The sequence below is a fragment of the Aulonocara sp. 'chitande type north' Nkhata Bay genome, linkage group LG11 (genome assembly GCF_057382095.1).
Source record: "Aulonocara sp. 'chitande type north' Nkhata Bay isolate Kocher_YH1m ecotype deep benthic linkage group LG11, A_spYH_male_GT1.1, whole genome shotgun sequence".
NCBI lineage: Eukaryota > Metazoa > Chordata > Actinopteri > Cichliformes > Cichlidae > Aulonocara > Aulonocara sp. 'chitande type north' Nkhata Bay.
In genome coordinates, this window is record NC_141354.1 from 12,276,239 (window position 1) to 12,294,445 (window position 18,207).

An 18,207-nucleotide genomic window follows, 5' to 3' on the forward strand; every position below is an offset into this window, starting at 1 on the left:
GCTTAAGGCTTCACCCAGTCTGAGAGAGATGTCAAAACAGACAACTGCACAAATCCTGCGTGAAAGGAATTGTTATTAGATAGTAGATTAGTAAAGGCGTCCAGCGATAGTTATGAGGGGGGTGTCTCCCTTATTTTAATATGTCAGTATTTTACATTTGTATATAGTCTTTAAAAAGAAACTATTATTTTGCCATGACATGTTTTTGCTTTCATGATTACTGATGAAAGGTTGATAACCTGATAATAACTTGTTTTGATAATGATGAGATAATGACGTCCTTGCAAATAGCAGTCTAATAAGTTGACACAGTGGTCCAGCTGCCTAGCCAACAGATTTATGGCCAGCTTCTCCACTGCAGCTCTGAAAGCGGATATGTGGCTTACTCAGAACTGGCTTACTTCATTTGACTGTTGCCATGGTAAAAAAAATTAAAACAGTTTTCTGTCTGTGTTTGTATGTGTAATAGTGTGTGTGGTTTCAAACACCGGGGGGAATGCATCATTTCATCTCTGCCCATTCACCACCACTATAATTTCATGAGTATATCACTGTCTGCAGCGCAGACAAACGAACGCATGCTACTGTGCTGTAAGCGACAATTGTAAGGTCTCCTTCCAGTTCGGCTTTCGCTGAACGCTGGTCGCAAGTGATCACTCTCTCTGACACTAGGAGATGAACAGGAGACAGATGTACAGGGGAGAGAAGTGATCTCTGGATAGAAAACTGATATCATGTTTCTGGGAGTGGTGAAAAGGTTAGCTATAATGCATAGTTCTTTATATAGTTGTGCAAGATAGATTCTTCTTTCCCAGCTCTAATATTAACTGTCTGAAGTAGCAGTGCAACTTTAGGCTGCTTTACAGCCTGTTGCATCACTTTAATGAGCTGCAAAGGAAACACCGATTGGCCCGTCTAGCCTTCTTTTCTTGTCGGCTTGGAGACCCCCAAAACAAACACAGATAAGAATACATAAGATAAGAATAGAATTAAACTTAACGTTAGTTTTGCTATTATTATATAGGCATGGGTCATATTAGATAATTAGTAAGAGTTTAGTCATCTCCTTTCATATCCTTGCAAAGTCCAGCCAGAGTACATTATTGTGATTTATGTAGTTTCTCTTGAAATGTCACCAGCCTTCATGATATATTCTAAGACTGTGTCATATGAGATGTGAGCACCATGCCCTGCATGAATAGTAAAAGCTCTTCACTGAAACCTGATCGTGAAATGTGTAAAGCTAAAGACACCTTGTACTTAATAACTTGCATGGGCAGGATCGGATGGATGCCAGCTAGTCATCTTCCTTTCTGATATCTACTCGCTGAACAGAACAGCCCATTCATTGGACCGGTGTGCATCACACGCCAGAGGGTGTGTGCCACTCAGTCCTAGTGTGCGTTCAGAGGTGTGTGTGTGTGTGTGTGTGTGTTTGCATGTGAGTAGGAGCCATTTGCTTTTGGTTGTGGGCGGGACTCTTCATAAAAGTCATAGAGTTGTAGATCACGTGCTCCCTCCATAGGTGTGTTGATCCATTCATTTGACTTTGCTCGAATTTTATTTCAGTTTATTGCAGACACTCTTCCCCCCCCTCTTTCTAGCTTCCTGCTGTACTATTTACTCTAGTGAGATTTTTTTTCCATGACAGTTTTTTCCTAAGAGAAAGAGAGAGAAGGTAGGAGGAGCCAGACTGAGAAGTGTGTGCCTTGCTCTCTCACTCTCTTTCTCGCTCTCTCTCACACTCACACACACTCCCTCTCTTCCATTCTGTCATTGCCATCTCGGCCCGAACAGAGACTGCTCATTCTCAGCCACCCTGAATGTAGGGGGGGCATTAAACTTATTAACAGAGGAATATTTATTTTCTTCACTATAACAAAAGGATCGACAAGAGCAAGGAGAAGAGACAGTAAGGAAAAATCATTACAGGGATTTCTTACCCTTATTAAATTAAGAAACACGTGCCAGCCGGTCTTGGCACTTGACTCTTTCTCACAACACAGCGTGAGGTGCTGTTCTCTTTGTTTGGCATTGTGCATTTTAGTTTCACTTGAGAGAGTTTACTGAATCAAACAACAATGGTTGCTGGAATGCTGATGCCCCTGCATGACCTGAGGGCCATCTACGAGATCCTGTTTCGAGATGGTGTCATGGTGGCTAAGAAGGATAAGAGGCCGCAGATCAAACACCCAGAAGTACAAAGTGTAAGCAACCTACAAGTAATTCGTGCCATGGGGTCTCTTAAGTCCAGGGGCTATGTAAAGGAAACATTTGCTTGGAAACATTTCTACTGGTACCTGACCAATGATGGCATTGTTTACCTGCGTGACTACCTCCACCTGCCCACTGAAATTGTTCCTGCCACCCTGCAAAGGATTAGGAAGCCGGCCGCCACTCTGGCCATTGCTCACCGAGCTGCACGGGTCCAATCTGTAGAAGGTCCAACGTCTTATGTTCCTAAGCCGGGACGCAGGGCTGAAGCAGAAAGAAGAGAGGAACTAGCAGAGCGCCAAGGCTACCGCCATAAGATGGTGGGTTCTGGAGAAAGAGAGAATAACCCCGATAGGACCCCGAGGTTCAGGGGTCGCCCATTGGCTGGAGAACCGGCCAGAGAAAAGGCCTTATGGGAAGTGGAGGGCCAGCCTCAGGACGTTTTTAGGAAGACCAGCAGCTTCAGAAGTGAAACAGCAATGATGGAGGATAACAGGGGGAAAAGAGCCACTCACCAGGAGCTTGATGTTTACAGCAAGAATCCCATAGCATCACCACAAAAGAGGAGAGCACTGGAGGTCGAAAAAGAGAAGCCAACAAGTTCTGCTCCCGCTCAGACAGCAGCTTTGAAGCAGGATGTGTCACAGACCACTCTGACATCCTCCAAAACAGCCCTACCATTAGCTGTGGCTGCTGTTGCTCAGGCCACAGGTGCTGCAGCATCAAAGATTCCAGCTAAGCCCTCTGCTCCCAAAACAAACGAGGAAATGAAGACCAAGGACTGGCCTAATATCGCTGAGGAACAAACGTCAATCAAGCCTACTCAAACGATTACAAGCAAACCAGTTCTCACAATGCTTCCTGATTTTGATGCCAAAGAAGACAAAATGAAAATGGTGGTTGTGGATCCAGTTAAAGTTGCAAATGTGAGTGCTACAGCAGCCAATGATCAAGTAAAGCCCCAACAAGTAATGCCTGTCACTTCAACAGGCTCTGTCAAAGAAACGAAGCTTAAAGTAAATAAGGAATTGATTAAACCCACTGAGGTGAAGGCCCCTCCAGCTTCAGCTGAGTCTAAAATTATAAATGATAAAGCAGAAAAAGTTACAGATGCAGCTGCCACTCAGGAGACTGCCAAAGCCAAACCTCACAGCGCCACAAGCAAACCAAAGGGCTCCACTAATGAGGTCAAAGATTCTAAAACTGATGAAGTGTCCCTAGAAGTTACTACAGTACAGAAATCCTCAACACTTGAAGTCAAATCCACCATTACCACAGCAACTCTCGCAGCACCTTTGACCAATGCTGAAGATGCACAGCCTGTCACAGCAAAAGCTGCAGAGATGACTGCAGAAGAGAAGAAAACTAATTCAAAAGGGATTCCCCCAGTCAGAAAAGAAGCCCCTAAAGGTTCCGTGCAGGAGCGCACAGTAAAAGTACAAGATGAATCAGATACATCTCAGCCTCCTCAAAATGCTGTCACCACAGAGGTGCTTAAAGAAACCAAACAAGCGGTCGAGGGAGGCTCAAAATCAAAAAGAAAGAAAAAGAAATCTCAAGCTGAGGCCTTGAAGAGTGTGGAGAGTGCTGAGGGATCACCTGGAAATAAGACTGAACTCCGACCAGTGGCTTCATCAGAGCCTTTAATTGTGTCTACCTGCTCAAAGGGAACAAAGACAAACGAGGTTAAATTACATACTGACAGAGAGAAAACAGAAGATGTCCCCAAACAAATAACAGCTTATTCAGAAGAAGCCTCACTGCCACTAGGACAGATTCCTGCAGCGCCCCTAGTGGAGGGACAAATAAAAGAGAAGTCTGAGGAAAGCAATGCCGGAAAGATTGCACAGGGACCATTATCCCCTAAGGGCGAGTCAAATGTTACGTCGCCCCATATGGAGCCAGTGAAATCTGAGGAAATAACTGTGACCAAAGTGGAAACAGTGACAGTGCAGAAAATAAGTGGAGTGGAGCTCGTGCAAGCAAGCCCTAAATCTGAGCAGGGAAACCCTGCCCCACTGTCAGAACCTCAGAAACCCACAATTGAGGCTAAATCCGCCATAAATACAGAGAAAGCTACACAGGAACCTTTAAAGGGAAAGAAGAAGGGAAAAGGTAGAAAGCAGCCTAAAGAACCAGAGTTAGAGGATATAAACACAAATCCTGTCCCTTTGCCTGAAGCAGAAACATTGCCATCAACTGACACTACACCCCTGCATGAAGCTGCAGTTAAAGACAGCCCTGACATGGCCTCCGGACTGACAGAAACTAATGTTTCTTTAAAGATGACTCTTGAAAGAATGTGCAGTGAGGAAGTCAGGCAGGCAGCAGCTGTGCTCTCTGAGGCCCCAGCAGACAAAAGGGAGGTGGAGCCAGCCCTGCTCTTTGCAGAAAAAATCAAGCGGGAGGCTCCAAAACCAGAAACATCCTCCAGTGTGAGGGAAGCACCCACAGCCGGAGAATTAGCGTCAGCAGCAAGAGCGCTAACAGCAGAGCCAGCTGCAGCTCAGGCACAGGCCAGCCCACTCTTCGAGCAAGAGGAGCCTCCCACAGTTGCACAACATTCGGCCGCTCGGGCAGCAGAGTGCAGCACAGAGGAAAGGCTCTCTGTTTCTGAGGCCCTAACGCAGGAGGGAGAGAAGAAGAGGGACTTGATAGAGGACACACCCTCTGCCACCGCCACGCCCGTGACCCGTCCTGACCAGCCTCACCAGCGGGACACCTGCAAGTTTGAAACATCTGACATAGACGAGGCCACCATGAAGAGGAAAATAGTAGTAGTGGAGGAGATTGTTGAAGTAAAGCAGCTCCTTAGTCCGGAGGCAGCTGGACAGCAGTCACCACCTCCACCTGTGGAGTCTGAGGAGGAAGGCGAGGAGCTGGACCTGGATGTTCTGCAAGAAATTGCTATAGAGCGGGCAGTCTTGGCACAGGTGGCAAGGGGCGAGGGGCGAGGAGCCTCACCAGAGGTAGACTGGGACCACTCACTGGGGGAGCCAGAGGAGAAGACATGGCCTAACTTCATGGAAGGTTTGTTTGAATGCGTGCCAGCTTACCTACTTCTAATGTCTCTGTGATGCAATCACTCTTGAGTCTAGATTCCCACCTTTCTTCAAAGCATTTGAGGTTTTAGGGTGCACTGTTGGTGCTCTGCACTTATGTACCTTGAATAGCATTACCATTCTGTAATTGTCTTTGACTTCCCATTCAAAGTATTATTTGGGGTGTTGTGATTACAGTTTATGGCTTAAAGTTACATGTTACCAAGCCCAGAGTCTATTTTGTGATGTGGTGCAGAGGGAGCCTCTTTTAGGAACAGTTTCAGTGAGAGGGTGAGGAGACCTTTGAGATGTGGCTGTGATTGAATTAGCTTTGTGTTAGAAGAGATAAAGTGTCTGACACAGTGCTTGCCCCTTGTTGTCCTCCTGCTGTCAGATTTCACAGGTTCCTGTGTTTTTTGCTGTGGTAAACACTCAAAAAATAATTTACTGCTATTCTTTCAAGTTTCCACATGCATCAGCAGCAGTTTTTATTTTTAACAAACAATTCAAATGACAAGAAAAATTCCCACATTTCCAGGGTGGGGAATTGTGATTGAATTGTGTAATCAATTATACTCACTGTTGTGAGTGGTAACAGTTATCTCTGGAGCTATCTGAGTGTTTGCCAGCAGGATTAGTGAGATCTGCAGCCATTCCAACTAGGTGGGGCTGTTTTAGTGAGATCCAGCCTCGCCTGTTCCCTGCAGAGACGGCTAACCGTGAGTTAAAGCCAGAAAAAGAGAGGTGTGGTCCTTTTGGGAGTATTAGTCTTTAGTAGTCTCTTTGCTCTAGTCAGGCTGTGTTCTTGGCTCTGGTTTGTGTTCTAGGGTTGTTTTTTCTTTGGAGAGATATGCATGCCCTTTGCATTCCATTATGCAAAGGGCATTAACACGGGAGTTATGTGGGTAAAGTCAACACAGTACTGTGCGCCATCCTCCTTTGCTGGTTTAGAGAAATAAAAGTGGCACATGATGCTGCGGTTAGCTTTTGTTGAAGTGAAACTCATATGGCTCATGTTAAATCCTGATGATGCTGAGGCACATTCATGTGACTCCAGAGTTTTGGATATGATATGTAACGTCTCATAACTTCCACGAGCGAAGCAAGTTGTTGCTGAAACCACCATGTAAAATGTTATATCTCCGGGTGTGCAAGACAGACTTTTTTCGGGCGTTGTCTGTTGAGGGTGTGAACAGCATGCAGATAGTCAGAAAGTTGGAATAAGTTGCTCACAGATCCATGGGTGTGTTTGTTTGGATCCACACGTGACTGATGTTCTGGATTCAATTAGAAGCCTGGCTCCTTGAGCCAGTCTGTGTTACTCATCAGGAAAATAAGTTCGATTAAAAACTTCATGACAGCTGTACACAAACACAGTCATTTATAGAGCTCATTATAAGCAGAACTCTGCTTCTCTGCAGTGCATTTTGGTATCTAGAAGAAACCTGAATTGTAGATGAAGAGCTGATCATTGCCATGGTGAACTATCGCAAAGATTTTAATTTGACTTTTACTACGGAGGTCTTTCTGATCTGTGACGTTTTCACACATCAGACACAGCAGCACACTGCTGACATCTGCTGTCCATTAACAACCATATTCATCTGTCACATAGACCTAATGCTGCAACTCCACTGCAGAAGTCTTTGAAAGGAGCTCAGATTTGTTATCATGTAATAAAAAAGCCACTTTTTTTTCTTTTTTGCTTTTAATTTGACCTCATATGGATTGTTAGAGCAGTGGTTTCCAGAAATACTGATTCTACTACCTTTATTCCTAGAGTGTAGTATTCTTGGTATGTTGCTTTATTAAGTGGCAGTCGGTAGACAAAGCTCATCACTGGATATTTTTGCAGTTAAGTATGCATACTTTTGTGCTCCTCCAGTTTCTGTTACAAGCTTACTTTGCATCAGTAATGCGGAAACTAGGAAGGAGGAACGTACTGAATGAAATGTGACTTATGCCACAAAAATGTTGCTTTCAAAGCAGCGACTATAAGCTGGTTTGAATTTCAGAGTAACAGTTTTCATCAAATGTGGCCTTCCGGATGCACTTAAACTAAATCTGAGTAGTAAGCACTTTTGTGTGGACTGTACACACTGTTTAAACTCGGCGCGGACATGGCACCAGGCACAATTTGAGTAAATCACATCACAGACGTGCCGCTGAGGGTCTTCCATGTTTTCATCTTTGAAATGGTGCCCGGTGCATACTTGTGTGATTGGATAAATGAACAGCTACAGTGAACTTCAGCTCTGTGTCTCTCATTATGGTGCCACTTCATTTTAATGTCGTGACTCACCCCGGGCGATTTGCAAATTTTGGAGTTGATTCATGTGCGTGACCTCTCTGTTGAAAGAAAAAAAAAAATTAGGGAAAAAGTGAGAGACAAACTCTTGGCGTCTGTCAGCAGACTGTGTTGCAAACTGGCAACTTAATCTCCTGCTGCCGCTTTTGCCGCTTGGCCCACGGTGCTGTTTTGCTCAAAACAAAGTAAATGACCTTAGCTGTTGCATGTCTCTAACTGCTGACTCTGCCTGTGAAACCCCTTCTGATATTTAGTTCGGAGTCTCAGAAGATATTGGAGTACACTTCAAAATTTATGACACCTGCAGACCAAACAGACATTTTGATCATTAAGGGATGTTGAAATGAAACCTGAGATGATTTCTTCGTGGCTTAAGTGCAAATTTTTGGAAAAATGATGGCACAAATATAGAACAGGAGTCACAAAAGGTGAATATTTATGAGGCCTATTTGAAAAGTGAAACAGAATCCCATTCCAGCAGCTGTTTGTGCGTTCAAATTGCTACTTTGAATTGCCGCATTTACGTGCGCAGAGTGCTTGATATCAGATTAAATGGTATGCTATAGCAGGAGCTGGAGAGTGATGCAGGATCGAGGATCTCTTGTGGCAGTGTAATGGTTAACTCACAATAGGCCAAACTTTGGAAACAGGATTGATAACATGTGGAATATATTGAGGGTTTGGCCAAACTGGTTATGACGTTAGTCATTTCCCAGGGTGCATGTTAGACCTTATTAGAAGACCAGACTAATGTGACTACAGTTGAGTGAGAGGGATGCGAGTTTGGCCTTCATTTTAAAGTTCATAAAACCCTAATTTTATCCAGTATTTTCTCACCAGCTTAGTGAGTAGAGGAGGAGCATTCTTGTTTACAAGAATGAATATCTGCACTACACAGTGTGGTTGAAGAGTAAGGCTACTGGTATTTTCCCCAGGGACATAAGCTTAGAATACCTTTCAGCCATGTGTCCTGACATGATTCATGTGTGTGTAGAAAGCCTGTTGAGTTCAGGAGTTTGGGATTGGTGCGCATAAAGTTGTTGATGAAGGATTTCCTGCAATCCTGTCTAATTCTGCTCAATGGTTTCTCAGTACAGCTGCTTTCATTTCACTATAGAACATCCATACATAATGTCAGCATTTCACAACAGAATGCAGTCCTCACTCTGCTCTCCAGACAGGTTTGCTTTTAGCAGTGTAGAGAAGTGGAGCCAGTCGTCAGCACTACAATTGCCCAAGCCAAATGCATATATTAGAACTTACTATATTTAGAGAATATCGTGCATTGATATGATCCCGCAGCAATAAGGGGATGAACACTGAGGTCACCAGCCTTGCTCTCTAGAGCATCCATCACTAAACTGTGTTTTACTGAATAAGATCCAGTTTAATCCATCTCATCTACTGCCAGACTTTCCAGCCGCAGTATTTCTGTGTGTTTAAATTCAGCTTGTATTCGGTTGTATCAGTGTGTCACACTTTCCTGTGGTTTAATTGGGATGAGTACTTTACTTACTACTCAAATGATTTGATTATGTTAAGCCTAAGAGAGCTCTGACATGTGATGTGTTTTCTGGGTGAGAGGTGTGACCTAAACAGTTCCCACCATCATCCTCGAAGAGAGAGAGAAAGAGAGAGAAAGAGAGGGAGGGGAGGGGGGATGGAAGGGCTTGCTTGTGGAGGGTGTCTCTAAAGGACGAGAACAGCCAAGTGTCCCGCCAGAGCGCTTCCATCAGTTTCTAAGTGTGAGCACTGTGTGATCATCTGGCTCTAGTGGATATTTATAACCCCCAGTCAGCTCCAGCCCTCTTTCTCCCCCCTGGCAGCCCTCAGAACCCCTCACCCCTGCCCCCTTCCCCAGGCTTGGTGTGTCATCCCTCCTCCCCTGGCCAAAGGAGAGCAGGCTGACGGATTCAAGCAGCAGGCACAGCCTGTCAAAATTCAAGACCAGGGAGAAACAAGGCAGTCGGGGCAAACAAGCACGCGCCTCTCTTGTCCTCCTCATTCTCCCTCTGTCCAGCTTGTTGTTTTTTTCTTCACCCTTGTCCTCCTCTTCTTTCCACATACCTTCTTTTAGATGAAGATCATACCTGGTAGGTCACACAATTGAAGTTTCTGTGTTGTGTCTTTGTGTCTAACTGTGCTTGTCTTCCTGGCTGATGACTGTTGTTGGGATTTTGGCAAAGGCAGTGGGTAATGTCTTGTTGTTGTGCGTACACACTCACTCTAACAGGACATAGGCACACACATTCCCATCACAAACAGCTACTGCGGCATGGATTGCCTTTCATAGTTGTTCACAGTGTGACTGAGCTGTTGTGAGGAAATTCTTGGCTGCCTTCTGTATTTTCATTTATTTGATGGTATGTAAGTGAAGGAGGGTGAGGGTGAGAATTTGGGAGGAGGGGGGTTGCAGTACCCCCACCCCTGCTATTACCTCTTGTGACATCTGATGGAAGTCAACAATCAGCAGCGGCTCATACAGCGTGTTTAAATGTGCCCTTGTGTGTGTCAGATAGTTGTGGGTCTCTCCTGGCTATTTCACATTGCTGTAAAACTAGCTCTGTGTAATTCATTTAATTTACATTTTTTTCATCCACCCATTTAGCATTGCGCCATGTTTTGTTTTGCAATAATTCTCTAAATCCTCTTCAGTTAAATTAGAATTACATTTTGAAAGAAATCCACAAAATTAAAAAGATAACTTCTGCCTTTTTTGAGTGTTTAAACAAGTCCACCTGTTCCAAAGTCTCCATATTCATGGACACCTGTTGGCATCCAGCACAATACCAACGCATTTTGTTAAGAAATGTCAGCAGGTGGCAGCTAAAGTCCTGGATTTGTACTACTGTTTATATCACCATGTCACCTGTTGAGTTGTTTTTTTTTAGGTCCTGCCATACAACAAATTGAATTGTCATCATGTGCTGTTTCAGTCTTTTTTAAGTCATAAAACTTTTGAAGGATGCTGTAATCATAACAAAATCCTTTTTCCTAATAAACAAAAAAATCCTGATGATATAATGATTATAATCACTGAGGTGATTTTAAGTTCTGAAAACATCTTTTTTTGGGGGTGGGGGGCAGAGAGACCCTGCAGTTTCAAATGTCCCTGCCACTCCTCTGCCATCCCTCCCCCTCCTAATGAAGGCCCACCTGTCACGAGGCTTGTTTCTTCACACCCTTTACGTTATCTCTGTCCAGACTAATGCTGGAAAGCCACCCATGACCCACTCTTCCCAGGCTGCTCATTTTGGGGCATTTAGTAACCATAACTGTGGCAGGATGTAAGGTATTGAAGCTCTTTCAAAGTTTACACAAAAAAGCAGTGAGATACTAAAGTTTCAGGGTAAAGCAGCTAGATATCAGAAAATATATTTGCCTCATCTCTTCCTCTCTGTGTCTGACAAGAGATTACTAGAGATATTTTCTGTTGCATTGGTGATACTGATCTGAAGAGGTCACATTACTAAACCTAAAACTCTCTTCTGCGCAGCTTCACATTTAGCATGTTTACTGAAAATTTGTCAGTTGTGACAGGTCAAAGGTGCCACCAGGCCATAATGTGCCAGTTTTACACCGCCATATTTCCCAGACAGCATGAGAAGCCTGTTGCAGGTTCTTGAGACACGTAGGTCTGACCGGTCACACAACATAGATGCGTACTGGCCCTTTCTCCACCTAGCTGAACTTCCACAGAAGCTCTTTTGCTGCACGGTATTGTAGCTGAGCAGTGTTTTGGTAATTCAGTTGCTGGTAAGGCCCCTCCCAAACCTGTTGGGCCATGTTTGCTTTCAGATCAATATGTCTCTGTCTGTTTTTGAGTGTGGATGTGTGTTCTTGCTGAAGGTTGTTCCTGTATTTCTTTAAAAAAAGTCCGGTAGTGGTTCAGTACACCTGCTTGGTTTGAGGCACTGCCAATTTCCAAACCAGCCGGTAGCTTTTGAAACCCTAGCAGTGTTACAAAAGAGATGCTGCATCCATGAGTCAACACTTTGATGACTTTTTCTTTGGTTTATCCTGGATAAATGTAGCTTTTGTGTGCACAGAACAGCTAACAGATAATACAGTCCTACACTAAATAATATCTTGTTTGATCCAATGCCTTTACACGAGTCGTTGTTGACACGATACCCCAAAAGTACTCAATTGCTTAAATTTTAAGACATGCTTGTGCAAGTCTGGTTATTGATCAGTCCAAACCCTGTTCGAAACCCAGGTTTCTAAGATGTCTAAGGTGTCACTAGTAGTCCTGAGTGATTTCCAAAGTGTCTGTAGTTTAGCTGCCATGGCTCATCGTTGTTATCATGATAAAGTTTAAAGTTAGAGAGCGTGGTATCTTGCTCTTGCTCATGGGAAGTGTTAATGTTATCAGTCTAAGATAGGAGTAAAAGGAAAGCGCTTGTTGTGAGACAACTCGAAAAAGAAAGCTGGCCGAGATGCTTTCATGCAGGGCGTAAAGCAAACGTTAACTTCATTTCCCATGGCTAAAATGGCATTAGGCAACACTAAAGAATGCATTGACCTACACAACACTACGCAAAATGTAATATTCTTCAAAGTTGACTCACTACTCTAAGGACACGAAGACGAATATTTGATGCCCAGTTGCTTTGGCTGTAGTTTCGTGTTATGTGCCCTGACATTTACTCTATGATGTCCTTTTGGATAATGTTTTATTGTCTTTGATACTGAAGCATTAATGCAGCTGCTCTTCCTGCTGATCTGTCCCCTTCGGTCTAGACCCATCGGGGGGCTTTTTTTTTTCTTAGCTGTCCTATTTTTCACTGGCACCCATTCTTCATGATGACAGCTCTGTCCTCTATCCACTCACTAGCTCAATGGCTCGAGCTATCACTTATACAGGAGTGAGAGCAGACACCACACGGTCTGACCACTTGTGATTTAGCTTCTGGTCTTATGCTATTGACCGTGATAGGCTGCATGTGCAGATATGGAAACGCTGATGCTGGCATTTTACTCCATCGATGACCAGTATGGAGAAAGATCGTGAGAAGGGTGGGGGCGGGGGGAAAAATGCTGTGAGTCACACACAAGGTGCCTCACTCTGCATTCTCCTCCTGAGCTTTGACCTTTCATCTCTGTTTGTCTGCCCTCACACAGACAATCAAAATCAGGATGAATATATTTTATGGTGCAACAGAACCCAGATCTGTCGCACTATTTACATTGGCTGATGGCTGTTTTGGAACCAGACTGTTAATTTGCTTAAACTGCTTTGCATAAATGATCGGTTGAGAATTTTCAGGCGTAACATGTAGCTGCTGTAGCTATGGAAAGCTCTTGCTCCAGCACTCTTCTGCAGTCGCCCAGAAGGTGTCAGAGTTTTTACAGAACGCTGTGAAGTGTAACATCCGAGCAAATGCTCGTTTAGAGCTACATGTGGGGCCCTCTCATAGCTGTGTGGGCTGTGATGGTTGACTTCTGGTTATGGCTTTGGCTTGGTTCATGGAAAAGCCAGCATTCTTCCTGGAAACAGGCAGGAGTTTTATTCTGGAGCAATCCAATTACTACTTACAATACAGTACAGCAGTGTGTGTGGGTCTGTATGTGTCTGTTTTTTCCAGGGCTCGTGAGTATATAAAAAAAAAAAAGTCTAAATGGCCTCCACCATTGTGGTTGGTGCTGGTAAACCAGTGGGCATGAGTCATAAATTAAACAGTACACTTTTTCCTTAGGGGCTTATGGAAGCCGGTTTGGATACAGCTCTCATGTTCTCTGGGAATAATGAACAAGCTGTGATGAGACACACAGTCAGATGGAGCTCGTATAGAGCTGATTTATTTATGAGCAGCACAGGGATCATAGAAACAAATACGATTTCTATGATCTGACCCCCTCCTTAAGGCAGATTAATTATGCTTTTTTTGTCATATAGCACAGAAGCGTCACCAACATGCTATACAAATCTTTTTTTTTTTCAAAGAAAAGTGGATAAAGGGACAGTGAAGGGAGCTAAAACAGCTTGTTTGAGATGATATATTAATTCATAGGCCCAGAATTAAGTCAACAAGTGTTATTTTGTACAGTGAGTCATATAATGCTAATTTAGTAGAGTCCAAGAATCCAGTGTGGCACTGCAAATGCTAGCTGTCAGTGTGAAGGTCTTAATGTCCCTGTCAACATTATCGTTATCTTTTTATTTGATGTCAAAACATTAAAGTTTCCTGTAAAATAAAATCAAGGAGGTCAAGTGAAAGTATCCGTATCAGCGTCCAGTGTGATAAGATCCTGGCACACAGGTAGTCCTGGGTCAGAGATCAGTGATCTGCACTTTCCCTTCAACATTTTACTGCGCTTTGTCCCGTCCTAAATATCCAGATCCTAAAGTAAACCGGTAATGGGTAGGGGCATATTCACTGTATTTACTTTCAGGATTATGTGCCTTAGGATTTGTTAAGCTTGAAGATTTTCAGACAGCACTGGGGACTAATCTGAATAAATACATTGTATTCTGGCAAGATGCAGGCTATTGAAACTCAGCTTTTGCAAGGTGAAAAAAGCAGTGAGAGACGAAAGTTTCAGGTTAAAGCAGTTGGACTAAATACTAATCATAACACAACAGAAGTCTAGTCTGCTATCTTGGATTAGCATTAAAGATGCAGTGAAGCCTCATAATAGTCTCACAAACCGACGTGCCTGCAGGTGCACAAACACCTCTTTTTTAAATGCTTGTACAAACTGTAAACTGACTCTAGACGAGTGACAGTCTGATAAATGGATGGCTGTAGGGCAACAAAGCGCTTTTGCTTCCAGTTTTACATTTGTCATGGTTCTCATGGAGCAGATATGCTCAACCAAATGACTAATAAGTCAAAGGACGTCATAATTAAACTATGAAAATTATGTTGAGCTACCAGTCTGCTGTCTATTGTGTTTGTCCTTAAAAGAGCCCAGCACTGGGCTGGGCCCTGCCCCCCTCAAAGAAACGACTTTCTGTTTGAAAGTCATTCCTGTTTCCAGTATTTACACCAGCTGGCACAGTTTACCTGAAACACAAAAGGCTACCTGTGTACACTTCCATTCGCATCAGCATGGCTGGGATGTGGAACTTTGAGCGAGGGAATTATCTGCATGAGATGAGCTCGCATGGAGAACGAACCAGATACCTGTACAGCAAGATGTGTTGTACAGGTGAGTGGTGAGACTCGATTTATAGGACACGGTAGGGAGGAGTTTGGTGTGTTGTGTTTTTCATTGTGTTGAATGTTCCATGGGTGGTACAAGACAGTCCTGCTCAGAGAGACTGACGGAAGGTTGGGGGTAAACTACATTTATAGTTTATGGAATTACTTTCACATAAAAATTTCAAGTCCAGATGCAATTAGAAGATATTTCAAAAATGGCAATTATGAACATAGTTGACTTGAAACAGATCTAATTACAGACTCTTTGCAATGACATATATATATATATGTGTGTGTGTGTGTGTGTGTGTGTGTGTGTGTGTGTGTGTGTTTATTTATTTATTTTTTTCATATGCATCTGCCATAAAACAATACAATTAATACTTCCCACCATCACTTCTGTTATAACACTTGGAAATGCTTGTGCAGCTCGTGCAACCTGTGCTCTTATCTTCTAAAAGTGTTTTGTTGTTGCTGTGTAATGTGATGTTGACCTTATCTCATTCCTCTGGCGTAACGTCTTTATCTTACTTGATTGGATTTTAGCTTTTCAAAAGTTTGAAGCCTCATTTCATTATGTGTCAAATGTTTTTGATGGGTAACATGTCAGGACAGTGCTCAGGCCATTGGAGCATGAGGACTGTTGTGCTACAAACACATGCTGTCGTAGTGTAGCTTTGCATTATCTTGCTGAAATGAAAGATTTTGTCTGGATGGCAGCTCGAATTGCTCCATAACCTATATTGTTAAGCATTAATGGTTCTTTTGCAGATGTCGCAAATGTGCACTGTTGAATCCTGACACCATGATTGATGCTGGGTTCCTATCTATACATTAATAATAACCTGGATAACCCTGGGAAGTCTATGGTTTCCCTCATTTTACCTTATTGCAGCCCAGAGAAGACATGTATGAATCTTGTTCATACATGTATTTTCTTTGTGAGACAGACTTCTAAGTTTAATTTGTGGATTCAGTTATGAACTTTATTCAGTGATGATAGTTTTCTGAAGTGTTCCTGAATCCATGGAGTAATTTGTTTGCACGAATTTAAAGTGTCTGTTTTGAATAGGGCTGCAATATTGTTTTCTGGACTTCAGAGATTTCTCTGGCACCTCTGATTTATTTCATTCTTTTCTCTGGATTGCACTCACTGGAAACTTTCTCAGGTACATGTGGCTCATCATATGCCAGAAACTGAAATGTAGAAATGGTCAAAACAACCCTCTGAAGTTCTGAGTATGTCAATGTGGAATAAAGGTGATTTAAGTGATTTCAATGTGGCATGCTTCTGAGTTGTAATGTATCTGAGTATTTTAGAAACTGCTGATCTAGTGGCATTTACAGAGAGAAGGCTGAAAAAAAGAAAATATCCAGTGAGCAGTGGTTCTCTGACCAAAAATGCCATGTTGATGCCAGAGTAGAATGGCCAGACTGCGTCAAGCTAATAGGGACGGAGCAGTGACTCAAATAACCTCTCATTACCAAGGTTATGATATGCAGTAAGATTTCTGAACACAGAATATGTCGAACCCTGAAGATGGGCCACAGCAGCAGAAGACCACACCAGCTGCCTCTCCTTCAGCTAACGGAGCCTCAATTTCTAATGTCACATTTGGATGTTAGGGTAAGAATTTGGCAGAAACAATGCAAAAGCCTGGATCCATCCTGCCTTGTTTCAGCAGCTCAGGATCATACTGGTGGTGTACTGGTGTATTTCCTTGGCACAGTTAGAGCAAATTTTAGCATCATTTAAACACCACAGCCTAGCTGAGTATTGTTGCTGACCATGTCCATCCCTCTATGGGCGATCGTGGCTCAAGAGTTGGCAGTTCGTCTTGTAATCGGTTGCCGGTTCGAGCCCCGGCTCCGACAGTCTCGGTCATTGTGTCCTTGGGCAAGACACTTCACCCGTTGCCTACTGGTGTTGGTCAGAGGGCCCGGTGGCGCCAGTGTCCGGCAGCCTCACCTCCGTCAGTGTGCCCCAGGGCAGCTGTGGCTACAATGTAGCTTGCCATCACCAGTGTGTGAATGGGTGGATGACTGAATGTAGTGTAAAGCAGGTGGGTGTGGTTGTACTCTGGTGCCATCTAGTGGTCAGAATATTTCACTACCTTCAGCCAGTGGAGGACCAAAGTGTCATGTGAGGCGAGGGTGGCGTTTTCCTTTCGTCAAATAGTCAGTTATGGGAAACCCCTCTGTCTCTGCCTAAAAACACACCCATGAGTAAGACTCAGTAATAGTTACCACTGAGAAACACAGTGCTGTATATTTGTGGATGTTGTCATAGAAGCGTCTCTCAAGTTCCCTTTTTTTTTCTCTCCACATTTTCAAAAAAGTGTTGAGGGTGATTTAGCAGATGGAAATACCACATGTGATACTGACTGTTTTTCTTTTTTAATTCCTAAAAATAATTTCAGCCGATTAGTACTTAAAAAAAATCTTTTATTTTCTTGACAATCATCAAATGTTTTTTTGATTTACACTCAGTTACATTTTTTATATGATTGCCAAGAATTTAAATAGTTCCATTTACACTATCTTGTGTTATTTAACTTTTATTTATCTGATTTATCTGAAACATTTTCAGGTACTTTTGTTAATGTGTACATTGTCAGCCAAATGACTGCATTGTGACCTGCAGGGGGAGACACATGCTGCTTTTAAACGTTAGCCGCCGCGTGCCAGTCAGTCAACTAAGTTACATCTCAGTCACCAGAATTGCACATTAACAAGTAACATGACCCCAGATGCGGTGCTTTCCACAGACTCCTGCAAAGCTCAGGACCGAGCTATTTTAAACCTCAGATGCCGTGGCTAATCTGAAGGCCTGTTGAGTCTGAGTTAAATTGGGTTTGGAGTTTCATCACTAGAGCTGGTTCTGACAACATCATCCAAAGTCTGCTGTCAGGCTGATGATGGCTGGCAGTGATAACTGTACGGTGTGTCACAGCACAGCTATGACTAACTGTGATTAGAATGGGTCTTACTTGTGTAATGTAGCTTTTTAAAATTACATTGCCAATCATTAACTTCTGCATAACATCTGTTTATATCTGAATAAAGATGTAAAGTGTAAAAATGTAAAAACATATACAGATATCTCTGGTCATAGTTTTCAGTTTTCACTTAATAGAACAGGATTAGAAATACAGCATTTATCACACTTAGGGGCCAATTTAACCACTGGATTTGATAGCATAAAGTTAGTGCTCTCATAAGTTTTCCATGACTTTAAAATTGCCAGATAGTTTGTGTTATGTCTTTTTTTTCTTTTTATTTCCACTGAATGTTTACAGGAGTTCATCCAGGTAACATTAAGCAGGTTTAAGGTGTGTTTGCTTTGGTGTGCTGCTTGCCTAAATGTTTGAGTCATGTACTCAGTATGCAGCTTGGATAATACAGCTTGTGATCTGTGTGAATCAGAACCTTCTGAAGGATGGTCATGCCACTGATGACTTTTGTATGTATCCGAACCGTATCAGAAATATGAGAT

The 18,207-nt window shown here is 43.0% G+C and overlaps 1 protein-coding gene across 8 annotated transcripts in view; it reads left to right on the top strand.

Annotated features, from left to right (window-relative positions):
- Positions 1-18,207, top strand: part of LOC147318585 (plectin-like) — a 130,338-nt gene that overhangs the window by 68,517 nt on the left and 43,614 nt on the right. For 5 of the 8 annotated variants that reach the window (XM_086310598.1, XM_086310600.1, XM_086310601.1 and 2 more), the window contains exon 1: positions 1,963-5,244. The exons of 2 other annotated variants lie outside the window; for them this stretch is intronic. In XM_086310598.1, coding sequence (XP_086166724.1) covers positions 2,082-5,244 — 3,163 coding nt within the window. In that variant the 5' untranslated portion in view covers positions 1,963-2,081. Of the gene's footprint in view, positions 1-1,962; positions 5,245-18,207 lie in introns of those variants that run through there. One more of the 8 variants, XM_086310603.1, reaches the window with a different exon arrangement.